Genomic DNA, 17,584 nt, shown 5'->3' on the forward strand with positions numbered 1-17,584 from the left:
CATCGCGTTGCATATTGTTTGTGTAACCCGTCTGTATTACCCAATTACCAGTGATTTTATATATGGTTTTAATTTAAATATGTCTTCAATGAGACCCCAGTTCTTTATGGGATTTCACTTCAGACTAAGATTAAGTGGAGAATTAAAATCTATCTCATTTGAATTGCTATTGTTAATTGCAGAAAGAAATTTCAGTGTATTAAAGGGTATCTTTAAGATGCTTTCTATTGAATCCTGAGCTATAGGTTCACCTTAATGCAGTCATCCCCAACCAGTGGTTTGTGAGTAACATGTTGCTCCCCAACCCCTTGGATGTTGCTCCCAGTGGCCTCAAAGTAGGTGTTTATTTTTTAATTCCTGGATTTGAAGTTTTGGTTGTATAAAAACCAGTTGTACTGCCAAACGTAGGCGGCCAGTCCACATAGGAGCTACCAAATAGCCAATTACAGCCCTTATTTGGCACCCTCATGAACATATTTCATGTTTGTGTTGCTCCCCAACTAATTTTACATTAGAGTGTGGCTTAAGGGTAAAAAAGGTTGGGGATCTCTGCCTTAATGGAATCCCAGTGCTATCTAAAGTTGCCCATACATGCGAAGATCTGCTCACTTGGCGAGGTCACCAAGCAAGCAGATCTTCTCCCAAATTATAGTGGTGGCAATGGGGCAGTCAGTTCGGGGACCGCATCAACGAGCCGATGCGGTCCCCGATCCGACTAAATCTTTTAGCCTGCCTGATCGATATCTGGCCAATTTCAGGTCAGAAATCAGTCGGGCAGGCCCCTCGTTCCTGCCCCTACACGGGCTGATAAGCTGCCAAGGGACCGATATCGGCAGCTACAATCGGCCCGTGTATGGCCACCTTAACAAGCTGTCCAGACTTCCTTTCTGTCACTGTAGAACAGTGTTTCCCAAACTGTGGGACTGGGCCCCTTAACGGATTGGAGCATGGTCAAAGGTGCTCAGCCTGAAGGCACTTTGGAGAATAGTGATTTCCAGATACACCAGCTTGAAGGTCAGTTAGGATGAGATTTGGGGTGTATATGTATTTGTTGTTCAATATATTTTGAAAGCTAACTGAATGACTAATACTTCAATATATTCCAATATTTCCTATATCTGTATGTCTGATCCAAGTGGGGGCTGGTCAAAGGTTTGATCGTCATTGGGGGAACCTAAGGCTGGACTGGCACTGATAAGATTTGATAACTGCTACTCTAGGACAGCACTGACACGGCAGGAATTTAAAAATACCCTCAGATATATGTGTTGCGCAGATTTATTCCCTAAGTACACCCCTACCCCCATAATATTCCAACTTCAGATAGGAGATAAGAGTAGTCTAAACTGGTAATATTACCCAGGGGTTACTTAATCTCTTGGGCTGATTTAGCAGAGGGACTGCCAAGGGTATGGTTAACCTTATAGAACTGTGTAGGAGTTTTGCTTCCTTCCTAGCAATGTACCCCATCCTGGCTTTTATTATTTTATAGCCAGCAATATTTGTAATATTGTAAACATTATATTTTGAAGAATCAGTATTGTGATACTGGAAAAATATATTTTGACAATGCTATAATTAATACTGCTAGCTGCTAATTGGGTGAACACAACACAGAAAGATACAATTAACCTGTATTATACTAATGGTCTAAACATGTCCAGCAGCACTAGGGAACTTTAAAACACTGCAGACAGTGCATATATTTCGTTTTGTTTGCATCTGAATGTGTAAATTAGGTTTTAGGTTCATTTTGGTATTTGGCTATACCAAAAAAGTATGGGTTTGGTGCATGGCTAGTTTAAGTGCTACTTGTATCGGGCAAAAATATTGCATATTATGAGTATTATATTATTGGTAGATGCATTTCTTATGTTTTTTGCTATTTGTGCAGTTTGATCATGTGACATGACCTGGGTGGTGTATTGATGGTGATGCATTGAAGTAATATGATTATGTACAAATTATAGGAAATAAATAATAAAGTGATGTTGAACGGGGTATTAACATAGGGTGACAGTTGGATGATGCTTATTCATGTGTTTAAATGTTTCCTGTATTTCTCAATAATATGTGCATAAGAAATGAGTGTTCGCTTACCTTAATGTTAGGCATGAAGGTAACGACAGATTGGGTTTTCTGGAAAACGAATCCTAGGGGCGGCATTTTAGCATTCATTAAGTCTAAATTAAAAACAAAAGCCAAAAGGTTTTTGTTGTAATGTCTCGCGCAGACGTTTGGAGATGCTATGGCTTCCAGCAAATCAATGGAAATCTGCTTGAGCACTATATGCAGGTTGTTTGCTCTGTGAAAGGTTCTCCCATAATGGAGTGTTTTTGGAGCTGTTATGTGAAATATAATATGGATTTCCCTCCTCTATCTAATAAATAGCCTGAGAGTAATAGAGTGGTTTATCATTCACATACGCCGACATGCTCTTCATACACTAACATTGTTGCCCCTGTTTATTAAAACAGTGAGTGCTCAGTATATCCTACCATATTTATGGCCAAAACCACTTGTGGTGAGCTCAGATGTCTCTAGGGGTCATTTACTAATGCATGTACATTGTGCAAAGTGCAATTATGGATACAAAACACCATGTTTTTTCCAATAATTCCAGTGTAATTCCAGCCAAGTTGTATTTTTGTGTCAAAATGGAGATAATTGTGCTTGTATTCTTAGGCACATAGGGTGCATGTTGGGTAAAGGATTTTCAGAGTGGGAGTTTCTTACATATGGTACACACTACTGATGGACCAGAACACCGGGTTAAAGGAACAGTAACACCAAAAAATGAAAGTGTTTTAAAGTAATTAAAATATAATGTACAGTTGCCCTGCGCTGGTAAAACTGGTAAGTTTGCAACAGAAACGCTACTATAGTTTATATAAATGAGCTGCTATGTCAACACGGGGGCAGCCATTGAAGCTGGGAAAAAGGAGAAAAGGCACAGGCACATAGCAGATAACAGATAAGCTTTGTAGAATATAATGGGGTTTTATCTGTTATCTGCTAAGTAACCTGTGCCTTTTCTCCTGTAAATGGCTGCCCCCGTGGCTACACAGAAGCTTTATTTATATAAACTATAGTAGTCTTTCTAAGGAAAACACACCAGTTGTATTAGTACAGGGAAGCATTACATTATATAGTAATTACTTTTATACACTTTCATTTTTTGGTGTTACTGTCCCTTTAAGGTGACAGTAGCTCCAGGTTTCTACAGCGTCAGTAGGCACAGATTATTTGAGCTGGATAGGCACATTATCAACCACGAGAAGCAGATTTAGACACAAGTACCTTAATAAATTGGGTCAATACGTACCATTGCATCCATTTATAAACACAACCCACACTCGTGGGTGTGTTTATAAACTGCCCCAAGGATGTAGTATATAATAACAACATAGGGTATTATCAGTTCAAATAAAAGTACTCCTTAACTTGGCTGGGGCATATATATTTGTTATATTGTAAGTAAACTATAGCTATCCTTTTCTGATATTTGCAAACTAAACCCTCAAAATCATCTTTGCCAAGATAAAAAAATAAATAACATACAGGTATGGAATCTCTTATCCGGAAACCCATTATCCAGAAAGCTCCAAATTACGGAAAGCCCGTCTCCCATAGACTTCATATTAATCAAATAATTCTAATTTTTTTCTCTGTAATAATAAAACTGTACCTGTACATGATCCCAACTAAGATATAATTACCCCTTATTGGGTACAAAACAATCCTACTGGGTTTAATTAATGTTTTATTGATTTTTTAGTAGACTTAAGGTATGGAAAGATCCCTTATCCGGAATACCCTTGGTCTCTAGCATTCTGGATAAAGGGTGCTATACCTGTACTACAATTGACATTCATTAACAGACTAGTGTATGTGTATGCATAAAGCAGATGTTCTTAAAAGGCATGTGATGAGTCCCTGTGGTGGGTGCCTTTGGAAGGGTCTCCATCTTTCTGCTTTAGCTTCAGTAACATATAACTTCTGACGTTAGTTTAGGAGAACCTCCACTCTGACCATATAATCTACATGGAGTCCTTGTCAGGGCATATATATGTACAGATAGAGGTCATATCTAAGAAGTAGAAGATGGTTGAGGACTAGGTCAACTAATGGTCTGTGCTCCCAATGCTAACCTTTTTTTTTTTTAACCCATAATGTAACATTTCCCTTACAATTCCAGATTAATTTCACATGTACTGATGCAGATATAATTGCACTTTGCATTTTGAAATTGAGTGTGAGGCATTTTTAAAGTGGCAGTTGGGTCACTTAAGGAGTGGCATTTGCATCTGATCCATTAGATGCAATTTGGAAACCTTGGACCTACCACCAAGTCCAAGGTGATGGCTGCTGCAGGGTTCCAAGTGTCATTAGATACAGTTGCCCTTCATTCATCAGAGGTCTCAAGATGGGTGCATTGGCGACCACGTGGAAGTGTAAATCTGTTACCTTCATTAATATAAGTTGTATCAATTTTACAGCTCCCACATTCATGGGTGGGTCCATAATGTCCCTTCTTGATTTATATTTCCCATTGATCTCACCCATAATTTATAGAAAGTGACTCATAGCGTTGAGCTGTGGCTCTAATCATGGGAGACAGAATAAAATACACCAACATGCATGCCACTTTTTGCCTGGGGACCAGCAATGCCATACACATTTACATGTAAAACTGACACTTTCATTGTCTGCAGAACTATGCAGAAAATTCACTTTCAGGATTAGCCTTGAGGCAACTGTGTTTGCCGTCAGTATATCACTGCCATCTAACTCTGAATGGCATATTGATATCACTGTTAGGTTACGTGCAGGCAGTGTTCATACAGTAGAGAATGAATGTATGCAATGTAACGCTTTCTTGCAGAATGAAGTTGCGCTGTAATAATTTATTTTAGCACAGCTGTGTAAAGGCAGTGCCAGCAGGGAATGGATCGCTTAGCAACAGTGACTGTCAGCCTTGCAGCCCAGGCAACAGAGCAGTTTATTTGACAGGCTCTTCCCAAATGGCACGTGTCCCAGTCTTGTAGATTGTACGTGCAAAGATAGAGATCGGCTCGTGTTCCCAGCAGAGATGTTAACAAATGAGGGAATCTAAAATATCAATTGATCTGAGGATCTCTTAACCTGACATCAATATGAGTGGTCTGTATTACTTCCAGCTCTAGCCAGTGTGTGTTCTGTGCTCCAAAAGGAAAGAAACGTGCAAGGCAGGGTCAGGGAGCAGCAGTATTGGCTTCGGGTGAAGTTTAGAAATGTATCCATACCGGCAACACAGAGGATATTGTGTGTAAGAACACACATCAAAGTGCAATAAAGCTGAAGGCAAGGCTGGGTATTGGAAGTGGGGTGTTATTGATGCTGGATGGGATCTTTGACATGTTCCTTTTCTCCAACAGATAAGACTGAAAAACTTGCCACTGATCTGAGTGGCTGAAGACAGGAGTCCGAATTCAGAAAGTGAGGATGAGGTTGCTATGGAAACTGCTAGCGTTTCCCTGGTTGGTGTGTCTTGCAGGTAATGTACAGATTCAGAACTCCAAAAATAAAAAATATCCCGCAGAATCTGGTCCCTTTGGGGGTGCCGATAATGACAACCTGTCACATTTCTGACATGTAGGCCGCCTCCTGCCAGTGTTATCCTCAGCATCACATGTTGTGCCACTTTGCCCCTTTATTTTACCTTCATTTGACTTGGTCACATTGAGTTTCCTCTTGTTTTCTAAAGTTTACTTTATGTCATAAAGGAACTGCTGAAGATTTAGTGCTGCATTGTATATTAGTCTGCACACTGGTCACGTGCCAGCATTCTTTTGGTGTTTCATGGGTAGAGAACCCTGTGTGGAATTATATAGGGCACTTAGATCAGACCCTCTGCCTATATTTGCTCTGTAGGTGCTACAATGGGCATTTAGAAAATACAGAGGGAGGACTTAAACAAATTCCAACCAAACCCCATCTGACAGTTTTGCTCCCAAGTTTTATAGTTACTAGTAAATAAATTAAAGTAATGGAATGAAGGCCAAATTTATTGTGGGTGATCTGAAAGATTCTCTATGGTCCAGTTATGAGGACAATGTAACCAGGGAAGAGTGCAACCGACTTATCAAGACGAAAGAGATAAAGGGTGTTAGGTGCAAATGGCATATCTTAAAGCGGCATACACTATACTGACTGATAGGCCCATAGGCTGAATGGACAAAATACAAGGGGCTATATGCAGTATGGGCACGCCCTATTGTTCCACTTGTTCAGGCCAACAGCGGAGTCGTGGCTAGTGATGAGCGAATCTGTCCCGTTTTGCTTTACCGAACAATTCCGGAAATAATGGAAAAATTTGGGAAACATGGGTGTCTTTTTTTTTTACTCGACCATGCATATATTGACACGTCCGCAACGTTCTTTCTTCGACCTCTCCTATTTTGACATAACTACATCTTTTTTCGATGCGTCCGCAGACAAATTTCACTGAAGTTTCGTGAACAATTTGCCAAAGTTGCAATATGGAAATTTGCTGCGAATCCATGCCGGGCGAAAAAATTTGCTCATAACTAGTTGTGGCTCCTATTCACTTATATGCCAATGCACCATACACTGGCCGCTGTACTACATAGATATCGGTTAGGATAGTCAGGCTAGGATACACCCACTAAAGTGAAGACATTTACATAGAGGTTGAGCAGACTTTATAACAACATCTGGTACAGTATTTTGAATTAAGTTATTCTGCATTGTACAGTTCTGAGCCAGATGCTTCCATAAAAGTTGCTCCATCTGTAGAGAATTAAAATGAAAGCATGGTTGGTGTGACTAGTAAATGAATTCAGTAAGACATGTTTGCTATCATGGCCCATTCAAGTCGATTCAGAATTTCAAGATGCAAGCAAGAATTTCAAGATACAACATACAAACACCTGTGCATTTAGATCAATGTAGACGTAGGGAATTCTGAAAGACACCATCAAAGAGCTTTTTTTTCTTGGAAGATATTATGGAAAAGCATGAAATAAAGGATGCGTAAACCAAATGAATATTTCAGCACAGGGATCAAGACCACTTATGACTCAGCTCTCAAGGTTGAAGCTGTATAATGCTACCAAGGACCTGCTCTAAAGCTCTCCCTTTAAACCCACCAGCTGAACATGAAGGTGACTTGTAAGAGAAGTCTACGCGAGGCCAGCAATTATGTGTGAATAATTCAGTGGCTTAAAGTAAAGAGAATCTCCATGCAGCCAGTGTTGTTTACTTGATTGTGGATTAATATATGGGAAGGTAGAAATACACTTCACAAAGCCCACCTTCAGTGCCTTAGACAGATGTTATATACAGGTTTCCCTTGCACTGAATGTGCTATTAAATATGCAACAAGTGTATGGTGTGGAGCAGTGATCTCCAACCAGTGGCTCAGGGGTAACATGCTGCTCACCAACCCCTTGGATGTTGCTCTCAGTGCCCCCAAACCAGGTAGTTATTTTTGAATTCCTGACTTGGTGACAAGGTTTTCTTGAATAAAAACATTATTTACTACTAAATAAAGCCCCTGTAAGCTGATAGGGTGCATAAAGGCTGCCTAATAGCCAATCACAGCCCTTATTTGGCACCTCCATGAACTTTTATGGTGCTTGTGTTGCTCTCCAAGTCCTTTTACATTTGACTGTGGCTCACGAGTAAGAAAGGTTGGGGATCCCTGGTGTAGAGCTCACGGCTGTACCTGATGCAGGGCTTTAATGTATTGTGCCCATCAGCACACATACCACTTGTACCCAACACATAGTAAATTAAATCTTATGTGTTACCAGCCTGAGATTGCAGGTGAGGTCTATGGATCAAATAAAAATAATCCTTTTGGGTAGTAAAGTTTGGTGGGGGCTGTATTATTCTACAGTGGAGCTGCTCTTTAAATAAGAAGGTATAGATGAAGCAAAATGCAGGCTCTTCCTTCTGAAAACCTCTTTGTGACAAGGGGAGCTTTAAATATTTAAAAAAGTAAATCCATATAAAGGATAAACTAAGGCCAAAAAGGGTTGGGAGGTTCAGAAATGCTATTGGTACCAGCAGCACCCAGTTCAGCAGCAGAAAAGGTAGGGTTTGCTGGACACTGTTGGTAGATTATGAAGTCCGTCCCATTTACTGTATTTTTATGTTTGCCTCATTTCAGTCAGCCATGACATGTAATGTGTCCTGAAGCATAGCTTAGCTTTATTTCTTAAATCTGTCCCTATATCAAAGCAGTTGGAATGCTGTGCACAGGGTGGTGCTTGTGTTTGGGTTCATTTTTGTCATGGTGCTCTGTTACTTGTTGACTTTAGATACTCAGAGTCTCTTTGATAATATCTTTAAATTACGTAGGCAGGCACATAACGTCTCATGGATTTGTGAAGTACTACATAATATAGGGTAATAATATAGAGGAGTATGGTGCAAAGTACAAAGAAATGAGGTGAGGAGAACCATTCCAACTTTATGTGTCCCTGTAATGGAGTACACAGTGCTACCTACAAGAGTGGCGGTAACTCAATATATAGTTATAGATATAACAAACCAACTTTAGTTCCAGGAATATCCAAGGGTGCTGAAACAAGTATTTACCTCAACATTTTGACAAAAATGATCCCTAGGTTCTACTCCATCTACTCCCCCAGCCCTATAGCTTGTGATCCTCTGTCCTAGGGGTCATATGGGTCCCTAACCCCCACCCAGGATCAGCTACAAGATCATTATGGTAGCAATAGGAACTATCTAGTTTACTATTTGCTTTAGTACCAAGAATATGGTACCAATTGTGGTCTTCCGTGTTCTCTACATGAAGAAAGGCAGCGTGTATTATATTATCCAGAATGCTCGATACCTGGAGTTTTCTAGATAAGGGATCTTTCCGTAATGTGGATCTCCATGCTTTAAGTCTACTAAAATTGATTTCAACGTTAAATGAACCCAATAGGATCCTTTTGTCTCCTTTTAGGATTTATTATATCCTAGTTGGGATCAAGTACAAGGTGCTGTTTTATTACTACAGAGAAAAGGGAATCATTTAACCATTAAATAAACCCAATAGGGCTGTTCTGCCCCCAATAAGGGGTAATTATATCTTAGTTGGGATCAAGTACAGGTACTGTTTTATTATTACAGAGAAAAGGGAATCATTTAACCATTAAATAAACCCAATAGGGTTGTTCTGCCCCCAATAAGGGGTAATTATATCTTAGTTGGGATCAAGTACAGGTACTGTTTTATTATTACAGAGAAAAGGGAATCATTTAACCATTAAATAAACCCAATAGGGCTGTTCTGCCCCCAATAAGGGGTAATTATATCTTAGTTGGGATCAAGTACAGGTACTGTTTTATTATTACAGAGAAAAAGGAAATCATTTTTGAAAATTTAAATTATTTGATTAAATTAGGACTTATGGGAGATGGTCTTCCTGTGGAGCTTTATGGATAACGGATCTCATACTGGTATTATATTTATTTATAAAGCAGCAAAATTCAGCAGCACTCTACATAAGGGTTATATACTAATGGACACACAAATGGATCCATTAGTATGTATGTGTGTTTTGTCTGTATAAATATACTAGGGAGGTACCGAATCCAGGATTTGGTTCAGTATTTGGCCAGGACTTGGCCTTTTTTGGCAGGGCTCAGTTTTAGCCAAATCCACGGTCCTGGCCGAACCGAATCCAATTACTAATTAGCATAAATTAGCATATGCTAATTAGCATTCAGATTCGGTTTCGTATTCGACCCCATCCATTGGGGTGGATTCAGGGGGTTCGGTGCATCCCTAAAATATATATATATATGTAAATGTACAGAGCAGAGGACTGAGTTGGATATGACCAGTCATTCAGCACGTTGGAAGCAGCCTTTCCATTTTGCCTGACTAAGTTCCTATGTGAGCATCTGTGCCTGGCAGATTTTGTTGGCATGGAAAACATGCCCACTGGCACCTGATTATACAAGGGATATGCAGGTGTAATACAGATATTTTCTGGGTCGCAAGAAACCCTCTATCTACCCATTACGCCCCTGCATCGCAATCTGCCTTACAAATGGGTCTCTAGCCCAATGTGTTGTCTTATATACAGTGTATTCCATTGTTTCTGAGTTCCATGTCACGGTTCCGACATACAGGTGTTGTTCGTCCATGTTGTTCCTTTGCATGCTGTTAGAGCAAATTGGTTTGTAATTAGATTTATATACCAGATAATCTCATTTGCATATCCAATTAATTCTTCCTGTTCCAATTTGCTAGGGTTGAATTTTATATTAGTGGTTAATACAAGACTCAAATGATCAAGGACTCTGATTTCCCTCATATGAAATTTGCTAGAGATGTTTTATTTCAAAAAGCATCAATAGCGACGTGGATATCTTGTCATCCTGTGTCACCCACCTCAGGGTGATAGAATCACATGACAGGGTGACACAAATCAAAATAAAGGACCAAGCGCTGGAAACAGCCCTATATTTTTTATCAGCGAGAGTTTATAAAAGACATTCTCAGCCTGGAAGGTGCTGCAGGTGACCTACAACTCCCATCATCCATAGCCACAAGAGCTAGATTTCTGTGCCGTGAATATGTGAGTTATGATCTCGTAGTTCAAGCAAAAGCCGACTTGCCTCTGGAAGCTTCAGCGACCATTCTTGGCTGCTCATGCAGTGAGGTTTCCCCGCATCCCAAAATAGCATCTCCCCAGTCAGCGGTAGAGTAGAAACACACAGGCCATATGTGCAACCAGTACAGAACAGGGTGGTTGTAATCATCTGTACATTTCCCTAATCGTATGGGATGACAGGGGGAAGACTCTTAAATATTGCATTTAATATCCACCTAATACAGTGGTGGCCAATAAAGGGGCAACTATGTGGGAGATTTAACCTTGAAAAAAGATACAGGTAAAACTTATTACCTGTAAAAATGAAGCAGCAGAATGAAGCTGTAGAATTCTTAATGAATCAGAGTTTAGGACTGGCCAGACTGGGGATGACTGGGACATAGTTGGCCAACTTATACTGCAATGTATGGACAAACAATCCCTGTTTTGCTAAAGGGAAGGGCATTTCTTGGTAGCTTAATGCACAGAATGTCTTAATGTCCTATATATATTGATAATGGGTGAGTGGAGACTCTTGTCTTTGTCTGGATGTTTATTTGTGTACTTTACCTATTGTATATTGACAGCTGCATGCAGATATCCTACATGTTATACTATTAGTTTGTTTCTGTAATGTATGTATGTATGTATGTATGTACTTTATTTATAAAGTGCCACAAGGGTACGCAGCGCTGTACAATCTTACAATATACACAATTACACACAGGGAGGACAAGTGTTATAATAAATAAATACAATAAATATATATAAATGCACAGGGAATAAGTGCCATGTGGTAGGAGACACAGTAGGAAGGGGGTACCTGCCCCGTAGAGCTTACAATCTAAGTAATGAACATCTATAATATCAGAATATAGTAGGGACACAAAAAATATGCAGCAGATTATATTAATTAACACAGATGACTAAAATCCCACTTTAGGATGTCGGTCTAATACTGAGTAAACCCCTACTCCAAATGCTTCCTGGGAAGAACTGCAGGGGCGCAGATATGTCATGGTGGATATATTTGGGTCATACAATGATCAAAAGCTCATACTTCATTCAGTGATACAGATGACAGTGATCATGTATCAGAGTAATATAGTAACACAGGTAGAGAAAAGATCACTGTACCTGTGGATTAAATAGCAACCCAGATGACAGAATTCATAAATCAGGATAATAAAATGAGCGGGTGGTTGGGACTTAGGTTATGCATTGACCCAAAAGATAGAAACCCAACATATGGGACACACATAAGGACATCAGAATGAAGCAGGTGATAGACACCCACCACTAGGGTAATCTAATAGCTGAGATGAGAGCATATTATGTTGAGGTAATATATTGACTGAGAGCAGCATGACAATATATCAGGGCAATACAATGGCCAAGAGCAATAATATATCAGTTAATATAAATGCTCTGATGATAGTAAGACTATATCATGTTAATATAATGGCCAGATGGAAGCATTAATATATCAGTGCAATATAATAGCTGAGTTGAGAGAGAGAATATATCAGGGTAATAGAATGGGCAAATGCAATAATATATCAATTAATATAATGGCTGTGATGAGTGTAAGAATATATCACAGTGATAAAACGGCCAAGAGCCATAATATCATTTAATTCAATGGCTAAGATAAAAGTGAGAATATATCAAGAATATATCCTGTCACTCAGGAATGTACTGCAAGAGGATATAAATAATAATAATAATCAGGTAATATAATGAGCAAGGTTTATGATACTGTATAACAGGGTAGCATAATGGCCCAAATAAAAGAATAACATATCAGAGAACAGAAAGGCCCAGGTCAGTTATATATCAGGGTAATATGAGGCCCACATGAGAGAATAATATATCAGGGTAATATAATGACCCACATGGGGGAATATAATGGCTAAGAGTATATATCAGTTAATTTGGTTCCAAGAGCTGAAAGTGAAGCTATATAAGGCTATATATAATGGCCAAGAATACAGATCACATATACAGTCCCAAATTCTCATGGTATTTCCCGTGTCCACTTAATTTTGGCCGGTTCAGTGTTTACCCACCATGCACTTGGTTTACAAACACCTCCCTTTGAGCCTACTCCATCAAAACCCTTTTGCAGTGCCCCGGCCTGACCCACTTTGCTCTGCAGTCTAAGGCTGCATAAAAATAGACCGTGCCCAGTTTCACTCTGACTCTCCTTTCCACCCCGCTGTGATTTTTGTAGCTCTCTGCCAGCCGCCCTCCCTCCGCTCTTCCCTTGGCCTTACAGTATTCATGGCCTCATGTCCCTGCAGCCGGCTCATTCCCATCCAGTTATCTCTTTCCATCTTAACCCTTCACTCATTCCGTCCTTGGTTTTGCAGTGTATCCTATTTGTATCTAAACCTTGCATTAGGTTGTTCCCTGCTGCCTCTGATCTGGTTCCTCCAGTCTCTCCATGTTTTCATAGCTGATAAGATTTGGCCTCTATCATTTTTTGTTATTTGATGTGGCACTTTCTCCCATCGCTCTATTACTTTAGTGCCGAGTTTGTGATGCTGAATGACACAGTCGCATCTCTTTTTTCCTGTGTGAGTTGCTTTCACATCAAAACAGGGTGTCCCTAGAGTAAGAGAGGCAGCGCAGCCCCAAAGGTGCAATTACAGTGTGTTTATTCCCCTACCAGGTTGGGGAGAGCGCATAGGGGGCCGCCCCGCATTGCTTCTGACATTTATGCCAAGAGTTGCATCAGATCTCACACTGAAGCTTTAACCGGAGCTCTCAGATGGGTACATTACAGAATCCAGCTCACAAAAGTCATTGAGCAGCAAAATGCACAGAATGCTGAGCATGGAACAAGGCTAAGGAATCAAGCAGAAGCAAAAATGCATCTCCCAAGAGTAGGCGCTGGGAGCTGGCGTTCTGTAGCAAATCCAAAAGTTTGTGGCGGCTATAAAACATACAACAGCACGTTTGCACAATGTATGAAACATGATAACTCAGTGTTACTTAACTTGCAGATTATAAACACAAAATCTCACACGGGTTTGGTATTAACACCATTGGCGACATACAGAACTAAATCTACGCATCCAAGTGCACGTAATCTTATGGGAAGTGATAGGGAGAGCAATATAATATGATAATAGCTGGATAAATTAACACATTTTATTTTCATTCTCTGCTCCGCTAAAATAATGCATCTAATTTACAATACAAATAACTGTGAAATGTTGTTATGTCTGTGCTGCACAGAGAACATATTCTGAATTGAATCATGGGAAATTGAGCGGCCCACGCCCCTCAAAATTGTTACATCAGTGGGATCACAATCCAGTAATTTCATCTGGTTTAATAGGACAGAATGCTCAGGACCTGAGGTTTTCTGAATAAGGCTTTCCATAATTCTTTACCATAAGACTACTAAAAAAATAATTGAAATGTTAAATAAACACAATAGGATTGTTTTGCCCCTAATAAGGATTAATTATATGTTAGTTGGGATTAAGTACAAGGTACAGTTTTATTATCACAAAGAAAAAGGAAATCATTTTTGAAAAATTAGAATTATTTGTTTAAAATGGAGTCTATGGGAGATGGCCTTTCCATTTCAGAGCTTTCTAAATAAAGGGTTTCCAGATAACAGATCCCATACCTGTACTGTAATGTATTGTTTAACAGCAGGGAAGGGTACCTAGATGCCCTTTGGAGGCTGCTGTGTACAGAAACTCCCAGAATCCCAATAATAGCAGAATACTGTAGGGGTGGTGTTAGAATTGTCATACAGCAACATCTGGATGAACCATAGATGTTGTATAGACTGATTGATAGACTGATACTGTGTGCATCAGTGTTACCTTTTAACATCAGACTTTTTAAAAAGGGGACATGCTGATAACCCAAATCTTGCCCAGATCGGCCAACTGCCTGCACAAAACCCCTCCTATTTCCTCTAAGCCTCCCCTTCTATTGGAGTGGAAGCTTTATGTATCATTAGACAATGGTCAGACCATACTGGAGCTCATATAGATCTCTTTGCTTTGAACGACATCCATAAAATGGTCTTAAGCCAATAGGATTTTCCACTTAGCCCAATGGTGTGACTAATAAAGGGATTAGGAAGGAGTTGCTTTGAGACCCATATAGACTGCTGAAAAGTGGGGGCAGCATTTTGCATGTCAACTTTTGTTGACATTTAATGTTTACTTTCTGGGGATGCACTGAATCCACTATTTTCAGATTCGGTTGAACCCCGTAAAGGATTTTGCTGAATACTGAACCGATTTACATAAGTAAATCAGGATACGGAGGGTCACGTGATATTAAGGATCCAGATTTGGTTTGGCCAGGAGCATAGATTCGGCTGAATCTGAATCCTGCTGAAAAAGGCAGAATCTTGGCCGAATCCCAAACTGAATCCTGGATTCGGTGCATCCCTACTACTTTTACCCTGTTTGCATTCAAACTAAAACTCTAACCATTAAGGAGCCCAAATCTTCCTATGTAAGTATGGGAAAACCCACTGCTGAGGTCATTGCTGCTACCCATTGACCGGCATCACTGCTTCAAGGCTAAAAAGAAGCCTTGAGGGAAAATGTGTTTCTATTGATGCTAGGTAATTGCTTTTATTTTGTTTCCCCTTTGGGAAACAGAACAAATATTGAGCCGCAAATGATCTGATATAACATAGAGGTAAAACAAAAAAGAAGGCACTAGGCAGATAAATATGGTTGTTTTCATTACATTACTATGTAACAGTTTGGCACCGGTGCCGTTGGATTTGTGCGGTGGTAGTACAGTTTACCAGAATTCTAATGTTATTGGGACTGCGCTCCAATATCACACTTGTGCCATTGTTAGGGTGACATGCTAGGCCCTTCAGCATATACAGGTATAGGACCCGTTATCCAGAATGCTCAGGACCAAGGGTATTCTGGATAAGGGGTCTTTCCGTAATTTGGATATCCATACCTTAAGTCTAACAAAAAATAAAACATTAATTACAACCAATAGGATTGTTTTGCATCCAATAAGGATTGATTATATCTTAGTTGGGATCAATTACAAGGTACTATTTTATTACTACAGAGAAAAAGGAAATCAGTTTTAAAATTCTGTATTATTTGATTAAAATAGAGTCTATGGGAGACGGGCTTTCCGTAATTCGGAGCTTTCTGGATAATGGGTTTCCGGATAAGGGATCCCATACCTGTACTTGCCCCTCAATTGTGTGCAGTTTTGAGGGTGCAAAGAGTAATGCAGTGGGTGCAATGTGCAGAGTAAGCCCTGCTGTCTGTGTTTGCAGACGACTGAACTGCTTAGTTAGTGCAGTAGAATCCATTGTTGATGTGCCGTGTGTAGAGCAGCATCGGGCAGAGTTTTAGGCAGCTACGTGAGTGGCAGATGAGATTCAGATTAATGCAAGGTTATGCATTTGTGATTTAAAAAAAAACCCTGAGCGGAACGTATATTCTTAATGGAATTATGTTAAGTGAATCCATGATGGGGAAAGATCGAGGAGTACTTATAGATGATAGACTTGGCTATAGCACGCAATATCAATCTGTGTCATTACCAAGACAGGCTGTCCAAGCAGGGCTGTTTGCATTAGAGAAGAGGCATCTAAGTGGGTTAAAATCACTTTGTAATTCCGTAGAAAGAAACCCTACAAAACCTCTCTGGGAGCTTGGTCTCTTATTCGTTTGACAAAGGACAAAGGGGGCATCGCTTAGATAAGAATTAAAGGTGGTTTATTCCCGGCTGCAGGTTTTTAGTTGTACACTTGATTGAGCATACTAATTAAGGGGGTGGAGTAAATCTGGTAAATTCTCAACAGACATTTGGCTGTTTGGTTTGAACCTCAATAAGTTTCTGACTGCACAGCGAGTTTGGGAGCTGCTAGCGAGTTTTGCATGTAATCCAAAGTGTTGCATGTAAATTTAAGTGTATAGCAGGCGTTTAAAACAAAAAAGGCGTTTGAAACTTAAAAGGCACTATACAAGGGATTGCACTCGGGAGACTGTAAGTACCCAGTTGCAATATGAGTTGCAGTATGATTGCTGGTGTTACTCAGTGTGCATCTTGTCGCATGTATGTGGTCCTGGAGCAGCAGTTCCATGCAGCATTTACTTGTGAGAGATGCAGGTGGGTTTTCCTCTTGGAATCTGAGGTGCAGAATCTAAGGGGGGAACTGGCAGCACTGAGGGCAGCTGCAAACATGGGGGAGAACAGGAGGCTCACTGAGCAACCACTGGCAGGGGCCGGTGTAGTGGGGGGGGGAGAAGGGACAGTGGAGGTTAATGAGGGAGACAAATTTGTAACAGTTAAGAGGGGCAGTAGGGGACACAAGGGTAGGGGGGCTGGTTCAAAGCTTGTACAAACCAACAGATTTGCCGCGTTAGGTGAAGATGCTGGGGAAGGCAGCTCTGAGCTGGCGTGTATGGAGCAGGCTGACTCTCAGAGCACCCTGGGAGCCGGCACCTCTAATACAGGTGGGGGGAGTAGTGCTAGGAAGGGAAGGCAGGTTATAGTTGTAGGGGATTCAATCATTAGAAAGGTGGATAGGGTAATTTGTCGCAAAGACCCTACATGCCGAACTGTGTGTTGCTTGCCTGGTGCTAGGGTTCGGCATGTGGGGGAACGAGTGGACAGATTGTTGGGAGGGGCTGGGGAAGACCCGGCGGTCTTGGTACACATAGGTACCAATGACAAAGTTAGAGGAGGGGGGGAAGTCCTCAAGAACGATTTTAAAAAGCTAGGTGCGAAGTTGAGGGCGAGGACTTCCAAGGTAATTTTCTCAGAGATATTACCTGTGCCACGAGCAACATTAAGAAGGCAGCGGGAGCTCAGGGAGATTAATGCGTGGCTGAGAGATTGGTGCAGGGAGGAGGGCTTTGGGTTTCTCCAGAACTGGGCTGATTTCTCAATCGGCTACAGGCTCTTTGCCAGGGATGGGCTGCACCTCAATGATGATGGGGC

The 17,584-nt window shown here is 40.6% G+C and overlaps 1 protein-coding gene across 3 annotated transcripts in view; it reads left to right on the top strand.

Annotated features, from left to right (window-relative positions):
• cntn4 (contactin 4) overlaps positions 1 to 17,584 on the top strand; it is a 215,442-nt gene that overhangs the window by 137,902 nt on the left and 59,956 nt on the right. For all 3 annotated transcript variants that reach the window (XM_031899920.1, XM_031899921.1, NM_001142164.1), the window contains 1 exon segment: positions 5,418 to 5,536. In XM_031899920.1, coding sequence (XP_031755780.1) covers positions 5,485 to 5,536 — 52 coding nt within the window. In that variant the 5' untranslated portion in view covers positions 5,418 to 5,484.

The sequence above is a fragment of the Xenopus tropicalis genome, chromosome 4 (assembly GCF_000004195.4).
Source record: "Xenopus tropicalis strain Nigerian chromosome 4, UCB_Xtro_10.0, whole genome shotgun sequence".
Classification (NCBI taxonomy): Eukaryota; Metazoa; Chordata; class Amphibia; order Anura; family Pipidae; genus Xenopus; species Xenopus tropicalis.